Below are 18,149 nucleotides of genomic sequence, written 5' to 3' on the forward strand. Positions count from 1 at the left end.
CTATAACTCTTGCCCTGCGGTATATACCTATCCTTTTCCATCACTAAAGTAAACATAACTGAATTGTGGTCACTATCACCAAAGTGCTCACTTACCTTTAAATCTAACACCTGGCCTGGTTAATTACCCAGTACCAAATCCAATGTGGCCTCGCCTCTTGTTGGCCTATCTACATACTGTGTCAGGAAACCCTCCTGCACACATTGGACAAAAACTGACCCGTCTAAAGTACTCGAACTATAGCGTTTCCAGTCAATATTTGTAAAGTTAAAGTCCCCCATAACAACTACCCTGTTACTTTCACTCCTATCCAGAATCATCTTTGCAATCCTTTCCTCTACATCTCTGGAACTTTTCAGAGGCCTATAGAAAACTCCTAACAGTGTGACCTCGCCTTTCCTGTTTCTAACCTCAGCCCATACTACCTCAGTAGACGAGTCCTCATCAAATGTCCTTTCTGCCACCGTAATACTGTCCTTGACTAACAATGCCACACCTCTCCCTCTTTTACCACCTTTCCTGATCTTACTGAAACATCTAAACCCCGGAACCTGCAACAACCATTCCTGTCCCTGCTCTATCCATGTCTCCGAAATGGCCACTACATCGAAGTCCCAGGTACCAACCCATGCTGCAAGTTCACCCACCTTATTCCGGATGTTCCTGGCGTTGAAGTAAACACACTTCAAACCACCTTCCTGCCTGCTGGTACACTCCTGCGACCTTGAAACCTTATCCATGACCTCACTACTCTCAACCTCCTGTACACTGGAGCTACAATTCAGGTTCCCATCCCCCTGCTGAATTAGTTTAAACCCTCCCGAAGAGCATTAGCAAATTTCCCCCCCCAGGATATTGGTACCCCTCTGGTTCAGGTGTAGACCATCTCGTTTGTAGAGGCCCCACCTACCCCAGAATAGTCACATGTATTGGGTGTTTCAGTGATTGTTCGCCACGAGTCCAAAGGAAGAAAATGTCATTGATGTATCTAGTGTATAGTGTCGGTTGAAGGTCCTGTGCGGTGAAGAGGTCTTGTTCGAACCTGCGCATGAAGATGTTGGCATATTGAGGTGCGGATTTGGTCCCCATGACTGTTCCGTGTGTCTGGATGAAGAACTGGTTGTTGAAGGTGAAGACGCTGTGGTCCGGGATGAAGCGGATGAATTGTAGAATTGTATCTGGAGATCGGTAGTTGTCGGCATTAAGTACTGAGGCAGTTGCAGCAATGCTGTTGTCGTGGGGGATGCTAATGTAGAGTGCCGAGCCATCCATTGTGATGAGGAGTACTCCTGGTTCAACTGCTCCATGGGTGCTGAGTTTCTGTAGGAAGTCCATAGTGTCGCAACAGAAGCTGGGGGTTTTTTGTACAATGGGTTTCAGGATGCCCTCAACGTAGCTGGAGCGGTTCTCACACAGGGTCCCATTGCCTGATACGATGGGACGGCCGGTTGTGCTGGCCTTGTGTATCTTCGACAGGCAATTGAGATCTCCAATGTGGGGAGTACATGGGATGAGAGAGAGGAATGGCACATGTTCAGGAAACCAGGATATGGAAATGGTTTCGGTAGAGGAGAGAAAATGATAAAGGGAAAAAATTGCTTGCGAGAGTGGTGTACAGGCCCCTAACAGTAACCACGTGGTAGGACAAAGAATAACGGAAGAAATAATAGGAGCTCGTCAGAAATGTTCGGCAATAATCATGGTCAGTTTTAATCTATAGATAGACTGGAATAGTGCGGGCAATGGCCCCACTCCTCTCACACTCCCTCACTGTCCATGGCCCCAATCCAGTTTGGAGGAAGGTTTGTAGTGGAGCTCCCGGGACTGGTATTAGATACTTGCTTTTCCTGATCTCTATTAATGATCTAGATTTTGGGTGTGTTGAGGACAATTTCAAAGTTTACAGATGATACAGAATTTCAGTTGATTTATTATTGCCACATATATTGGGTGGGACAGAGTGAACAGTATTGGTTCTTGCATGGTATACAGACAAAACTTAACGTCCACAGAGTACATGGGGGAGAAGTAAAGGAGAGGGTGCAGAATATAGTGTTGCAGTTACAGATAGGGTGTAGAGAAAGATCAGCCTAATATATGTTAAAACCTGGAAGTATTGCAAGCTGTGAGGACTGTGTAGAACTTCAAAAGACATAAGCAAGTCAGTGGAGTGAGCACATAGACGGCAGATTAAATGCGAGGTGATGTATTTTGGTAGGAAGAACATGGGCAGACAATGGGCTTAAAATTACCTGCTTCAACACACCCCTCCCTGATGAGCTCAATGCATTCTATGCCTCCTTTGAGCAAGAGGTCAGTGAGAGCACACCCTCCACCCCAGAAACCACGGGTGAACCTGTATCTGAGGTCACCATTGCAGATGTCAGAGCAGCCTTCTCGAAGGTCAACCCACGGAAAGTGACTGGCCAGGATAGGGTACCCGGACGAGCACTCAGATCCTGCACAGATCAGCTGGCGGGGGTATTCGCAGACATCTTTGACCTCTCTTTCCAACAATCTGAGGTCCCTATCTGCTTCAAGAAGACGACCATCATCCCAGTACCAAAGAAAAACTAAGCAGCATGCATTAATGACTATCGTCTGGTGACTCTGACATCCATCATTATGAAGTGTTTCGAAAGGTTAGTCATGGCATGAATAAATTCCAGCCTCCTGGATTGCCTGGATCCACTACAGTTTGACTACTGCCGCAACAGTCCACAGCAGATGTCATCTCCCTGGCTCTATATTCAATCCTGGAACACCTAGATAACAAAGATACCTATGTCAGACTCCTACTTATTGACTACAGCTCAGCCTTCGACACCATTAAACCTACGAAACCCATCTTCAAACTCCTGGGGCTCAGCTCCTCCCTTTGCAACTGGATCCTGAACTTCCTAATCCACATAGTGCAATCAGCAAGGATAGGCAACAACACATCCTCCATGATCATCCTCAACAAGGGTGCCCCACAAGGCTGTGTCCTCAGCCCCCTACTATACTTCTTATACACCTATGACTGTATGGCCAAATTCCCCTCCAACTCTATTTCCAAGTTTGCTGATGACAATGCCATAGTGGGTCGGATCTCAAACAATGATGAGACAGAGTACAGGAAACAGATGGAGGATCTGGTGAGCTGATGCGGCGACAATAATCTCTCCCTCAATGTCAACAAAACAAAGGAGATGGTCATCAACTTCAGGAAGTGTAGTGGAAAACATGCCCCTGTCTACATCAATGGGGAGGAAGTAGAAATGGTCGAGAGCTTCAAGGTTTTAGGTGTCCAGATCACCAACCAATCCTAGTCCTGTCATGCTGACACTATAGTTAAGAAAGCCTACCAATGCCTCTACTTTCTCAGAGGGTTAAGGAAATTTGGCATGTCAGGTTTGACTCTCACCAACTTTTACAGATGCACCGTAAAACTTATTCTTTCTGATTGTATGATAGCTTGGTATGGCTCCTGCTCTGCCCAAGACCGCAAGAAACTGCAAAGGGTCACGAATGAAGCCCAGTCCATCACGCAAACCAGCCTCCCATCCACTGCCTACACTTCCCGCTACCTCAAAAAAGCAGCCAGCATAATTAAACACTCCACGTACCCCAGACATTCTCTCTTCCACCTTCTTCCGTCGGGAAAAAGATACAAACCAACTCAAGAACAGTTTCTTCCCTGCTGCCATCAGATTTCTGAATGGACCTACCTCGCACTAAGTTGATCTTTCTCTACACGCTAGCTATTACTGTAACACTACATTCTGCACTCTCTCCTTTACTTCTCTATGAACGGTATGCTTTATATAGCATGCAAAAAACAATACTGTTCACTGTATACTAATACATGCGACAATAATAAATCAAATCAAAGACAACATAAAACAAAGGGTACAATTTTTAAGTGGGTGCAGGAACAGAGGAACCTGGGTGCATCTGTGCACAAATCACTGAAGATGGCAGGATAGGTGGAGAGGGCAGTTAACGAAACAAGTAGTACCCTGGGTAATAGAGAAGTAGAGAACAAGAAGTAATAGAGGCATAGCGTACAAAGGCAAGGAGGCTATGCTGAACTTGTATAAGACACTAGTTGAGAACCTAACTGGAGTATTGTGAACAGTTCTGCACACCACACTATAGGAAGGATATGAACAGTGCAGAGACACAGAAGAGATTTACAAGGATGGTAGATGAGAAACTTCAGTTATGTGGTGAGGCTGGGACTGTTATCTTAAGAACATAAGAACTAGGAACAGGAGTAGGCTCATCTGGCCCCTCGAGCCTGCTCCGCCATTCACAAGAACATGGCTGATATTTTTGTGGACTCAGCTCCACTTACCCTCCCACTCACCATAACCTTTAATTCTTTTACTCTTCAAAAATGTATCTATCCTTGCCTTAAAAACATTCAATGAGGCAGCCTCAACTGCTTCACTGGACAGGGAATTCCACAGATTCACAACCCTTTGGGTGAAGAAGTTCCTTCTCAAATACCTGTTCAATGCCTCGGCCATTTCCTCATTCTCAGTTATTACATCCCCCAAAGGTCGAATGTTTACTTTAGCCACTCTTTTTCGTTTTATATATTTGTGGAAATTTTTTGCTATCTGTTTTTATATTCTGAGCTAGTTTACTCTCATAATCCATCTTACTTTTTTAAATAATTTTTTCGTGGCTTTCTGTTGACCTTTAAAGATTTTCCAATCCTCTAGTTTCCTACTAATCTTTGCCACTATATCTGCATTTTCTTTCAATTTGATCCCTCCTTTATTTCCTTAGATATCCATGGCTGATTATCTTTTTCTATAGTTCTTCCTGATCACTGGTATATAATTTTGCTGAGCACTGAAATATCATTTGAGAGCCCTCCACTATTCCGCAATTGTCCCACTATAAAGTTTTTGTTCCCCATCTACCTTAGCCAACTCCTCCTTCATCCCATTATAGTCTCCTTTGCTTAAGCACAAGACACTGGTAGTGGATTTTACCTTCTCATGTTCCACCTGTATTTTAAATTCAACCATATTGTGATCGCTTCTTCCAAGAGGACCCCTAACTGTAAGATCATTAATTATTCCTGTCTCATTACCCAGAGAAAACGAAGAGGAAATTTGATAGAGATGCTTAAAATCATGAGGGGAGTTGGACAGAGTAGGTAGAGAGAAATTGTTCCAGCTTGTAAAAGGATCGAGAACGAGAGAGCACAGATTTAAAAAATAAGAAGGGTGCAATCACTGCGATGGGATTATACTAAACCCCCCACAACCGCCACCAGGACATGAGGAACAAATATGTAGGCAGATTATGGAAAGATGCAATAACAACAGGGTTGTCATAGTGGGTGACTTTAACTTCCCCAATATTGATTGGGACTTCCTTAGAGCAATAAGCTGAGACGGGACAGAATTTGTTCGGTGTATCCAAGAGGGTTTCTTGAAACAGTATATGAATAGTCCAACTAAAGGAGAGGCCATTCTAGACCTTGTATTGGCAAATGAGCCTGGCCAGGTTATGGATCTATCAGTGGGAGAGCATTTTGGAAACAGTGATCAAAATTCCTAAGTTTTAAGGATAAGTTAGGGCCTTGTGAGAAAGTACTAAATTGGGGAAGGGCAAATTATGACAGCATTAGGCAAGAGTTGGGAGAGTAGATTGGGAGCAGCTGATATTTGGCAAGTCCACATTTGACATGTGGGAGTTGTTTAAAGATCTACTAATCAGAGTTCAGAACCAGCATGTTCTAGTAAGGAGGAAGGACAAGGATGGTAAGGTAAGGGACCCTTGGATAATGAGGGAGGTTGTGAATTTAGTCAAAAAGGAAAAAAAGCATATGTAAGGTTTAGGAAGCCAAAATCGGATAGGGCCTGTGAGGAATATAAATAAAGCAGGAAAGAACTCAAGCAGGGAATTAGGAGAGCAAGGAGGGGCCATGAAATGACCTTGGCAAGTAGGGTTAAAGAGAATCCCAAGGCATTTTATACATACATTAAAAACAAGAGGATAACTAGGGAGACGGTAGGACCACTCAAGGATAAAGGAGGGAACTTGTGCTTGGAGGCAGAGGATGTGAGCGAGATTCTAAATGAATATTTTGTATCACTATTTACCAAGAAGGATATGGAGAATAGCGGGATTAGTGTGGAGCATGCTAATATGCTAGGGCATTTTGAGATCAAGAAAGAAATGGTGCTGGATCTCTTGAACAGCATCAAGGCCAATAGGTCCCCAGGGCCTGATGTGATTTACCCCAGGTTGAGAGGGGCAAGAGAGGAGATTGCTGGGGCCCTGGCAAAAATCTTTGTATCCTCGCTAGCCGCTGGAGAGGTCCCAGATGACTGGTGAGTAGCTAATGGTGTTCCTCTGTTCAAGAAAGGAAATAGGGATAATCCATGAAATTATAGACTGGTGAGTTTCACATCGGTGGTTGGGAAGCTATTGGAGAGGATTTACACACATTTTGGAAAAGCATGGCCTAATTAGGGAAAGTCAGCATGGCTTTGTGCGGGGCAGGTCATGTCTCACTAACTTGATAGATTTTTTTTGAGATGGCGACGAAAGTAATCGATGAGGGTAGAGCAGTGATGTTGTCTACATGGATTTTAGTTAGGCTTTTGACAAGGTCCCTGATGGTAGGCTCATCCAGAAGATTAAGATGTATGGCATTCATGGCGACTTGGCCGCTTGGATTCAGAATTGGCTTGTCCATGGAAGTGAGAGAGTAGTGGTGGAAGGGTGTTTTTCTGGCTGGAGGTGTGTGACTCGTGGTGTTCCACAGGGATCCGTACAGGGACCTCTGCTGATTGTGATATACATAAACGACTTGGATGAAAATGTAGATGGGTGGGTTAGTAAATTTGCAGCTGACACAAAGATCGGTGGAGGTGTGGATAGTGTAGAAGGTTGTCAAAGGATACAGATCAGTTGCAAATATGGGCGGAGAAGTGGCAGATGGAGTTTAATCCAGGCAAGTATGAGGTGCTACACTTTGGGACATCAAATGTCAAGGGTAAGTATACAGTTAATGGCAGGACCCTGAACAGCATTGATGTACAGAAGGAACTTGGAGTTCAAGTCCATAGCTCCCTGAAAGTGGCTACACAAGCAGTTAAGGGTGATAAAGGCGGCGTATGGCATGCTTGTCTTTATTGGATGGGGCATTGAGCAAGAATCACGATGTCATGTTGGAGCTCTATAAAACTTTGGTTAGGCCACACTTTGCATTCAATTCTGATCGCCACATTACAGGAAGGATGTGGAGGCTTTGGAGAGAGTGCAGAAGAGGTTTACCAGGATGCTGCCTGGATTAGAGGAAATGAGCTACAAGGAGAGACTGGACAAACTAGAGTTGTTTTCTCTAGAGTGGCAGAGACCAGATCGAAATCTATAAAATTATGAGGGGCATAAGGTTAACAATCAACCTTTTTCCCCCAGAGTTGAAATGTCTAATGCTAGGAGGCATGTACGTAAGGTGAGAGGGGGAAGGTTCAGAGGAAATATGTGGGGCAAGTTGTTTTTTTTAAAAAACAGAGTAGTAGGTGTTTGGAACACGCTGACAGGGGTGGTGGTTGAGGCAGATACGATTGGAGCATTTTAGACAAGCACATGAATATGCAAGGAATAAAGGAATATGGACCAAGAGCAGGCAGAAGGAATGAATTTAATTAGGCATCATGTTCAGCACAACATCGTGGGTCGCAGAGCCTTTCCTGTGCTGTACCGTTCTATGTTCTAAAGTGATTTGCAAAAAAAGCAAACATGACGAAAAAAAATCTTTTCATACAATGGGTGGCTCGGGCCTGGAAGTGTGGTGGAGGCAGGTTCAACCAAGGCATTCAAGATGAATAGAAATAATGTGCAAGGATACAGGAAAAAGGCAGGAGAGTGGCACAAAGTCAATGCCTCTTTGGAAAGCTGGCGCAGACACAATAGGCGATCATAACAATTCTGAGATTGTTTTGATTGCATCAATGATAGCTGATCTACATAAAAAGAGTTAAAGGATTTAAGATAATGTTTACTTATCACTAATATGATGCAAAGGAAATAAAGGGTTCACTTAAGTAGTGAGGGATCAATATATTCCAGATATATTTCCTCTTCAATCTGAGGACAGTAAGTGGATATGGATAGCAATTTTTAGTAGGACTTGATCATTTTTAAGACTATAAAATGAAACTTAACTTTATTAAGCTAACAAGGTCAAGGAAGCGTTAATGAGTTATTAGAAATTTGCCCGGCTTGGAAAGGTTGTTAGTTGGTCAAAACATCAGATGCGTGTCCATACGAAACCATACTTAAGCCCGAATAAATATATTCAGGCTTAATTGTTGTTCCTCTGTTTAAGAAAGGGAATAGAAATGACCCTGGTAATTATAGACCAGTTAGTCTTACTTCGCCGGTTGGTGAATTGATGGAAAAGGTCCTTAAGGATGGGATTTACGACCATTTAGAAAGATGCGGATTAATCCGGGATAGTCAGCACGGATTTGTGAAGGGCAAGTCGTGCCTCACAAATTTGATAGAATTTTTTGAGGTGGTAACTAAGTGTGTTGATGAAGGTAGGGCAGTTGATGTCATATACATGGATTTTAGTAAGGCGTTTGATAAGGTCCCCCATGGTCGGCTTATGATAAAAGTAAGGAGGTGTGGGATAGAGGGAAGGTTGGCCGATTGGATAGGTAACTGGCTATCTGATCGAAGACAGAGGGTGGTGGTGGTGGATGGAAAATTTTCGGACTGGAGGCAGGTTGCTAACGGAGTGCCACAGGGATCAGTGCTTGGTCCTCTGCTCTTTGTGATTTTTATTAATGACTTAGAGGAGGGAGCTAAAGGGTGGATCAGTAAATTTGCTGATGACACCAAGATTGGTGGAGTAGTGGATGAGGTGGAGGGCTGTTGTAGGCTGCAAAGAGACATAGATAGGATGCAAAGCTGGGCTGAAAAATGGCAAATGAAGTTTAACCCTGATAAATGTGAGGTGATTCATTTTGGTAGGTCTAATTTAAATGTGGATTACAGGGTCAAAGGTAGGGTTCTGAAGACTGTGGAGGAACAGAGAGATCTTGGGGTCCATATCCACAGATCTCTGAAGGTTGCCACTCAAGTGGATAGAGCTGTGAAGAAGGCCTATAGTGTGTTAGCTTTTATTAACAGGGGGTTGGAGTTTAAGAGCCGTGGGGTTATGCTGCAACTGTACAGGACCTTGGTGAGACCACATTTGGAATATTGTGTGCAGTTCTGGTCACCTCACTATAAGAAGGATGTGGAAGCATTGGAGAGAGTGCAGAGGAGATTTACCAGGATGCTGCCTGGTTTGGAGGGTAGGTCTTATGAGGAAAGGTTGAGGGAGCTAGGGCTGTTCTCTCTGGAGCGGAGGAGGCTGAGGGGAGACTTAATAGAGGTTTATAAAATGATGAAGGAGATAGATAGAGTGAACGTTCAAAGACTATTTCCTCGGGTGGATGGAGCTATTACAAGGGGGCATAACTATAGGGTTCATGGTGGGAGATATAGAACATAGAACATAGAACAGTACAGCACAGAACAGGCCCTTCGGCCCACGATGTTGTGCCGAGCTTTATCTGAAACCAAGATCAAGCTATCCCACTCCCTATCATCCTGGTGTGCTCCATGTGCCTATCCAATAACCGCTTAAATGTTCCTAAAGTGTCTGACTCCACTATCACTGCAGGCAGTCCATTCCACATCCCAACCACTCTCTGCGTAAAGAACCTACCTCTGATATCCTTCCTATATCTCCCACCACGAACCCTTGTAATAGCTCCATCCACCCGAGGAAATAGTCTTTGAACGTTCACTCTATCTATCCCCTTCATCATTTTATAAACCTCTATTAAGTCTCCCCTCAGCCTCCTCCCTCCAGAGAGAACAGCCCTAGCTCCCGCAACCTTTCCTCATAAGACCTACCCTCCAAACCATATAGGAAGGATATCAGAGGTAGGTTCTTTACGCAGAGAGTGGTTGGGATGTGGAATGGACTGCCTGCAGTAATAGTGGAGTCAGACACTTTAGGAACATTTAAGCGGTTATTGGATAGGCACATGGAGCACACCAGGATGATAGGGAGTGGGATAGCTTGATCTTGGTTTCAGATAAAGCTCGGCACAACATCGTGGGCCGAAGGGCCTGTTCTGTGCTGTACTGTTCTATGTTCTTCATTCCATATTTTGATATGCACAAAATATCAACAAGTAATCTTTTAATAGACTTTTAATTTGCCATTCGAATCCGGTCTCATCTTACAGGTTAAAACCCTTGTTCAAACGGAGTTAAAATTAATTGTGGTCGAGTTGATTGCAATTGGGCTTAATTTCTATATAGTCTTTGACTAATCGAATTGAACTTCTATGAAGTAGTAACAAATAAGATTGATGAAGGGAATCAGGGTAATGTCATTTACATGGATTTTAAGAAAACATCTCTGATAGCATGACATAAAACATAGAACATAGAACAGTACAGCACAGAACAGGCCCTTCGGCCCACGATGTTGTGCCGAGCTTTATCTGAAACCAAGATCAAGCTATCCCACTCCCTATCATCCTGGTGTGCTCCATGTGCCTATCCAATAACCGCTTAAATGTTCCTAAAGTGGTGGTGGTGGTGGTGGTGGTGGTGGGGGGGGGGGGGGGGGGGGGGGGGGGGGGGGGGGGGGGGGGGGGGGGGGAGAGAGAGAGGAGAGGAGGAGGAGGAGGAGGAGGAGGAGGAGGAGGAGGAGGAGGGCTGCCGGACAAGGTGGTGGAGGTGGACACACTGGGAACATTTAAGACTTATCTAGATAGCCACATGAATGGAGTGGGAATGGAGGGATACAAAAGAATGGACTAGTTTGCGCCAGGGAGCGTCGCGGGCTTGGAGGGCTGAAGGGCCTGTTCCTGTGCTGTATTGTTCTTTGTTCTAACATGGAGGAATATTGATTCATCAAAACAGGAAGGAGGGGATAGCAGCAGGTGCTAATCAACAGGAGTTTTCTTTGTCCATATTTGACCTGATGCCATAAGACTTCATAGACTGCACAGTCAATGTTGGGGACTCCCAAGGCCCTCCCAACTGTATGCCAGTTTGCCTCCACCTCTGGTGCGTCAGGACATACCCAAGGACGGTGATGCCTGGAAGTTTGTAAAGTACGATTTGGTGAATACAAGGCTACCCGATTGACCATTTTGTGGAACAAATTTGCGGTTGAGGTGGCAATTTAGACATAATTTCACAAAAAAGCCGAAACTTCACTACAGATCAGTAGAGAACAATTTGTCAAATCATGCACATCTTGAATACGTACTTTGTAAAATGTCAAACAAAATTCAAATTCATGGTCATTTGACAGATTTTTAACAATAGTTAACAATCAGAATATATGATATTGCAGATGGTGTTTTCCCTTCCCGCCATCCGAGGTAGCAAAACATCGACACCAATACTGGCTGCCCCACAACCATTTCATGCTCAAGTGTTATTTGACTGGAGGCGAGACTAACTCCCCTCAGTCAAGAAGAGGTGCTGCTTCAGACAGCTACCAGCCAAACTACTTGCAGCCCAATTCTGAAGCTGCAATTGCCAGACTGGTATGCAAAGCAAGGTAAAAAATTTTGCCTTCCATTCAAAACCTAGATTTAATTTTGCAAGTGCAGCTTCTGCTGCACTACCCAGCCACAATTGTAAGCAAGAAATCAGATGTAGGCTCTCTCTTTCATTCACAATGGCTGGAGGATATTTAATGGTTGCTTTGGAAAAAAAATTGATCAACATTCTATGTTCATATGATGTTAATCAAAGTTCACATAAGGATTTATCATGTTGACAAACATTACAAAGTTGATGTAAACTCCAAGAAATCTATTTACTATATAGCAAAATCTTCCAGTCTGCAATTTTCTCAATAACGACATCACCTCAGATTCCTGACGGATATATTCTCTGGCTCAACCTATGCCCTGTCGTGAGTATAACACCTTCAAACAATGCTGACTAGCCTATAATCAGTTAAGTATCAAATACAGTAAAATCTCAATGAATACTAGGGGAACCATCTCAAAATATGTGTTAAACAGAGCTTTGTAATAGCCAAAAGAGCCTTATTCCCTAACAAATGCATCTCTATATATCCTGATAGGCTTACAAGCGTGATCCTTGTGAAAACAGATTTGTCAAATGAAAACAAAGTAGTAAATACAAGAAGAAAGGCTTTATTCAATTTGTTAACACCTTACAATGACTGGACCTTGCAAAACACTGCAGTTTTGCATTGAAAAGGGTCAGAGATCTAGGCAGTTTTGTTAGCCTTGTATCATGTAGAATCTACACAGTGTAGATAGTGTCTTGACATACGCAAATCAAGATGGTTTCTTGGAGTTGGCCATCATAAGAAGCAGACAGGAATTCCTCTTGCTCCACTTTCCAGCATTACATGTTTCACCTTTAAGCGTCAAAGTGTGGTCTGGCAAAAGACATCCACATTAAAAATGTCTCTTGGTGCATGTTCATTCAAGATGTGGGTGGGACCACTTTGGAGCCAATCATCTGACATTGCTGCTGTAACCGCGGCACCCTCGCCCTCTACCATACGCAGTGTCATCCCTTGAATCGGTCCAGCAATCCTTCACTGCAGTGAATTCCAGGTGACAGAGGAATGGACTAGAGATGGGCACATCCTCTGCTCAGGCTGCATTCAACCACGTTAGCAGGGATGGCAGTGGAACAGTGGTTAACACTGCTGCCTCACAGTGCCAGGGACCCAGGTTCAATTCCTCGGGCCACTGTCTGTGTGGAGTTTGCACTTCCTCCCCATGTCTGCGTGGGTTTCCTCCGGGTGCTCCGGTTTCCTCCCAGTCCAAAGATATGTGGGCTAGGTTGATTGGCCATGTTAAATTGACCCTAGTGTCAGGGGGATTAGCAGGGTAAATGTGTGGGGTTACGGGAATAGGGTCTGGGTAAGATCGTGGTCAGTACAAACTCGATGGGTCAAATGGCCTCCTTCTGTACTGTAGGGACTCTATGATTCTAACTGCTTCAACTTTGGGAAATGAAGCTTCTCACATCCACTTCCTTGCTAGAGAGAATGGCTGTACGTCCAACTGTTCCAAGATTTTCACTCCCATTTCATAATGGTGGACAAACTTGATAGCGGATTTTCCCATTCCTTTGCAATGCCCACTTTCCCCTTTACGCCAAGGTTTTCACTTGCTGAATCAACATCACCTTCTCTCCAAAACACAAACCTTGACTTTCTCACAGGTTTAGCACATCATTTCCCAAGATGATCTCGATGGCAAATGTTGGCTTCCTCAACTGTCCTTGGTTTCATGTTCTTTATGTCTAACTGATTGGAAGCGCAGGTCTTATGATAAGGTTAGAAAAGTTCAGCTAATCCAGAGTAATTAGTGCGGAATTTCAGCAAATCACGGGCATCATTCAATGGGATTTGCTATTCTGCTGGTGGGAACGGTTGACAACTTCGACATAACTGGAAATTTCTGTCATCTAAGTCTGACTTATCATAATTTCACAGTTTTTATTTGCGTGGTGTTGCAACCAAATTTTAAATATTGCACCCAAGGTAGATTTTCAGTTAACTTATGGCCTTTCTATTCTCTAGACAAAAACTCAACAGGCCATAATGAAAATTGAAACCATTTAAGTTATTTGATCAAACTCAAGATTGGAATAGGATTTTAAATTCACTCAACTATAATTAACTTTCTCTTGAAGCACTAAAACAGCCAATAGTGCAGTGACTAAAATAATGTTAAAGGCACCAACAAATGGAAGATCACAGGCAGCAAAAGGTTCTGCTGCAACATAATATAATAGCCCGAATGAGAACTCACTCCATCAGAATAAAATTCATGAGCCTCTATAAATTTAAGACTATTTCTGAACGTGGTCTGGGGGCCGATATTTTAGAATTAGAGTTGGTATCGCACTGGCGTTCTTCTGCTCTACATAAGCATCAACCTTCTCATTAACATGACCATATCCTCCAGAAGATCTCGTACCACCATCTCCAGAGACAAGCAAGGTGGCCATCCAAAGCTCTAATGCAAGGTGAAGTTATAATACAAATTAATCTTTAAGTCAATTCAAGTTAAATGTTCCAGTGGGGATAAAAGAAAATAAACGTGCATCTGAAGAGGGAAAAGACACGTAAAATACGTTTGAGCACTAGAAATACCAGACCAGCTTTCATGATCGCACCCGCTCTTCCATCAGCCGCGTCCATGTATGGTCCTGCACCATGATGTCGGTTTAAAGACCTGAAAGTCGCGCAATGAGCCGCGGCCTCGAATGTAGTTCTTTCAAAGTCTCACCTCGTTGTTGTGGCCTCGCAAGTTAAAGTTGATCCTCTGCGGAGTATTGCGCTCCCTCTTGCAGTGGCTCGCAGTGAAAGTCACGCCAACCACCCCTCTGCCGTTGCCAGTAGCCAGCCAGCCTTCCTCGTAACAGCGCCTCCGACAAACGGGCTTCTCCTTCTCACTCTTGGGCACACGGCCCTTCCAGGACATGCAGAGGATGTTGGAATCACTGCACAGCACCGAGCCCTGTTCCACCGCTGCGAACATCCCGCTGGGGCCGCAGCTGCAAATCAAATACACGCCGAAGGAGCGCGTTCCTAGGCGACTTCGAGTGACAGCATCGGAAGCCTGGGGCGGGGCGAAGAAGGGCTGGAAGTGGCCAAAGGAGGGGATGCGATTCGAAGCGGGGCGGGGGCGGCTGTTTATCCTGAACTGAACCTCCTGACTGTAGGCCAGCAAGGAAAGCAGCGACGGTTTGCCGCGGGGAGACCAGCAGCCCGGTCTGCTGTGGCGCGACTCCCGGGGGGGGGGGTCGTCGCCTCAGTCGTGATTATAACCGTTAACCCAGGAGCGCCCGCTTGGCTCGAGCTTGTGTGAAGGGAGACCTGGGAGTGTGCGCGCGCCTCCGCTCGCGCTGAGGCGCCACCGCCAACCTCTCGTCGTATGAAAAGGCTGCCTTTGGGTGAAGGGGACAGCGTCACCTGTCAGCACCATCAGTTTACTCATTCGGTTCCGCACGGGCACTACTGTGAAAACCCCAACAACCCCCTCCCCGCCTGATCCATCGATCCGGCTGATGCTTGGCTCCAGCAGACTCCCTCGCACACGCAGAATGCCGTTTAGCGTCAGGCTGCACGGAGCAGCTGCTTAACGTGATGAGGTAGTTCAGTCCCGCGCCAGCGTGCGCGTTCCCGCCGCGGCGTACCTGCAATGTTGTAGCAGTTTCAGGTGTTTTGCTACGAAAGGAACAACTTGAACAATGAGTGAGTGGTGATAGGGTCGGGCTCTGTAAAGCTGTTATAAATTATAAGAACAGGATATGGCGCTCGACTCATCGATCAACAGTTCCGACGCGCCACAGCGAAAAACCGCACCGACCTCCTCAGAAGACAAACACGGGACACGGTGGACAGAGTACCCGTCGTCGTCCAGTACTTCCCCGGAGCGGAGAAGCTACGGCATCTCCTCCGGAGTCTTCAACATGTCATTGATGAAGACGAACATCTCGCCAAGGCCATCCCCACACCCCCACTTCTTGCCTTCAAACAACCACGCAACCTCAAACAGACCATTGTCCGCAGCAATCTACCCAGCCTTCAGGAGAACAGTGACCACGACACCACACAACCCTGCCACAGCAACCTCTGCAAGACGTGCCGGATCATCGACACGGATGCCATCATCTCACGTGAGAACACCATCTACCAGGTACACGGTACCTACTCTTGCAACTCGGCCAACGTTGTCTACCTGATACGCTGCAAGAAAGGATGTCCTGAGGCATGGTACATTGGGGAAACCATGCAGACGCTACGACAACGGATGAATGAACACCGCTCGACAATAACCAGGCAAGACTGTTCTCTTCCTGTGGGGGAGCACTTCAGCAGTCACGGGCATTCAGCCTTGGATCTTCAGGTAAGCGTTCTCCAAGGCGGCCTTCACGACACACGACAGCGCAGAGTCACTGAGCAGAAACTGATAGCCAAGTTCCGCACACATGAGGACGGCCTAAACCGGGATGTTGGATTTATGTCACATTATCAGTAACCCCCACAGCTTGCCTCCTGGACTTGCAGAATTTCACTAGCTGTTCTGTCTGGAGACAATACACATCTCTTTAACCTGTGTTGAATGCTCCCTCCACCCACATTTAAGACCTGGCTGGCTGTAGAGATTTGCATTCTAATCAGTATTCTGTAATTTGATTTCTGTGTCTGTTTGCACTGTTTGAGAACAGATATCCACTCCATCTGACGAAGGAGCTGTGCTCCGAAAGCTTATGGTATTTGCTACCAAATAAACCTGTTGGACTTTAACCTGGTGTTGTGAGACTTCTTACCATAAATTATATTATCCACTGCAAGTTTATTATTATGTAAAATAAAAATGAACAGTTAATTATGAAAATATTCAGTAAGTCTGGCAGCATGAGAAATGTTCCTCTCCACTGATGCTGTCAGAGCTGCTTACATCTGTATCTTTAATTGTGTTTCCTTCTGCACGGATTCTGTCAGCTACGAATTTTCCACACTTTTTGTTTTATTCGGATTCCCACATCTGCAATATTTTACTTTTGAATTATGATTTCACTGAATCTTGACAGTGCAGAAGGAAGCTATGTAGCTCATCGAGTCTGCACAGGATCTCCAAAAGAATATTTTATCTAGTTCCATTCCCCTGCTTGATCCTCGGAACTGTGCACATTCTTTCTTCTCAGATAACAACCCAATTCCCTTTTGGTTACATCAACCGAAGCTGCCTTCGCCTCTCAGGAAGTTTTGTTCCAGACTCCAACCACCCTTTTTTACTCCTTTACTCCTTCTGCCAATTATTTTGAATCTGTGCCCTCCAGTACTCAATGCTCTCGAGTGGGAACAGTTTCTCACTGTTTATCCCGCCCACACCCCTCAGGTTCTTGAATATCTCTAACAAGTCTCCTCTCAACCTTCCTTTCTGCAAGGAAAATAGCCCCACCCGCTCCAATCTATCCTCATATCTACAGTTCTTTATGCCTGGGATCATTTTTGTGAATCACCTTTGTATTTTCTCCAATGCCTTCCTATCCTTCTTCAAGTAAGACACTCAGAACTGGATGCAGCACTCCAGCGAAAGCCTAACTAGTGTCTTATACAAATTCAACATTACTTCTTCACTCGATGCCCCTATTAATAAAGCCCAAGATATTATGGGCACGATTTAAGGGGGGAGGGAGGTGGAGGGAGGAGGAGGGGGTGGGAGGAGGGGGGGTGGGAAGGAGGGGGTGGGGGGGGAGGTGGGGGGGGGGAGGAGGAGGTGGGGGGGGGAGGAGGAGGTGGGGGGGGGGAGGAGGTGGGGGGGGGGAGGAGGTGGGCGGGGGGGGGAGGGTGGGCGGGGGGGGGGGAGGTGGGCGGGGGGGGGGGAGGTGGGCGGGGGGGGGGGGGAGGTGGGCGGGGGGGGGGGGGAGGTGGGCGGGGGGGGGGGAGGTGGGCGGGGGGGGGGGGAGGGTGGGGGCGGGGGGGGGGGGAGGTGGGCGGGGGGTGGGGGGGGGAGGTGGGCGGGGGGGGGGAGGTGGGCGGGGGGGGGGGAGGTGGGCGGGGGGGGGGAGGTGGGCGGGGGGGGGGGGGGGAGGTGGGCGGGGGGGGGGGGAGGTGGGCGGGGGGGGGGGGAGGTGGGCGGGGGGGGGGAGGTGGGCGAGGTGGGCGGGGGGGGGGGGAGGTGGGCGGGGGGGGGGGGGGAGGTGGGCGGGGGGGGGGGGGGAGGTGGGCGGGGGGGGGGGGAGGTGGGCGGGGGGGGGGGGGAGGTGGGCGGGGGGGGGGGGGAGGTGGGCGGGGGGGGGGGGGGGGGAGGTGGGCGGGGGGGGGGGGGGGAGGTGGGCGGGGGGGGGGGGGGAGGTGGGCGGGGGGGGGGGGAGGTGGGCGGGGGGGGGGGAGGTGGGCGGGGGGGGGGGAGGTGGGCGGGGGGGGGGGAGGTGGGCGGGGGGGGGGGAGGTGGGCGGGGGGGGGGGAGGTGGGCGGGGGGGGGGGAGGTGGGCGGGGGGGGGGGGAGGTGGGCGGGGGGGGGGAGGTGGGCGGGGGGGGGGAGGTGGGCGGGGGGGGGGGGGAGGTGGGCGGGGGGGGGGAGGTGGGCGGGGGGGGG

General features: G+C 47.1%; 1 protein-coding gene across 3 annotated transcripts in view; it reads right to left on the minus strand.

The window, feature by feature from the left end:
- The window catches only part of tulp4a (TUB like protein 4a), a 469,011-nt gene extending 452,668 nt beyond the window's left edge, over positions 1 to 16,343 (minus strand). For all 3 annotated transcript variants that reach the window (XR_013499659.1, XM_078229991.1, XM_078229993.1), the window contains exon 1: positions 14,328 to 16,343. Coding sequence is in view for 2 of the 3 variants with exons in the window: in XM_078229991.1 (XP_078086117.1) it covers positions 14,328 to 14,579 (252 nt within the window). In the remaining variant the exon portion in view is untranslated. The remainder of the gene's footprint in view (positions 1 to 14,327) is intronic.
- Between the last annotated feature and the right edge of the window lie 1,806 nt (positions 16,344 to 18,149).

Source organism: Mustelus asterias, chromosome 15 (assembly GCF_964213995.1).
Source record: "Mustelus asterias chromosome 15, sMusAst1.hap1.1, whole genome shotgun sequence".
Taxonomy (NCBI): domain Eukaryota; kingdom Metazoa; phylum Chordata; class Chondrichthyes; order Carcharhiniformes; family Triakidae; genus Mustelus; species Mustelus asterias.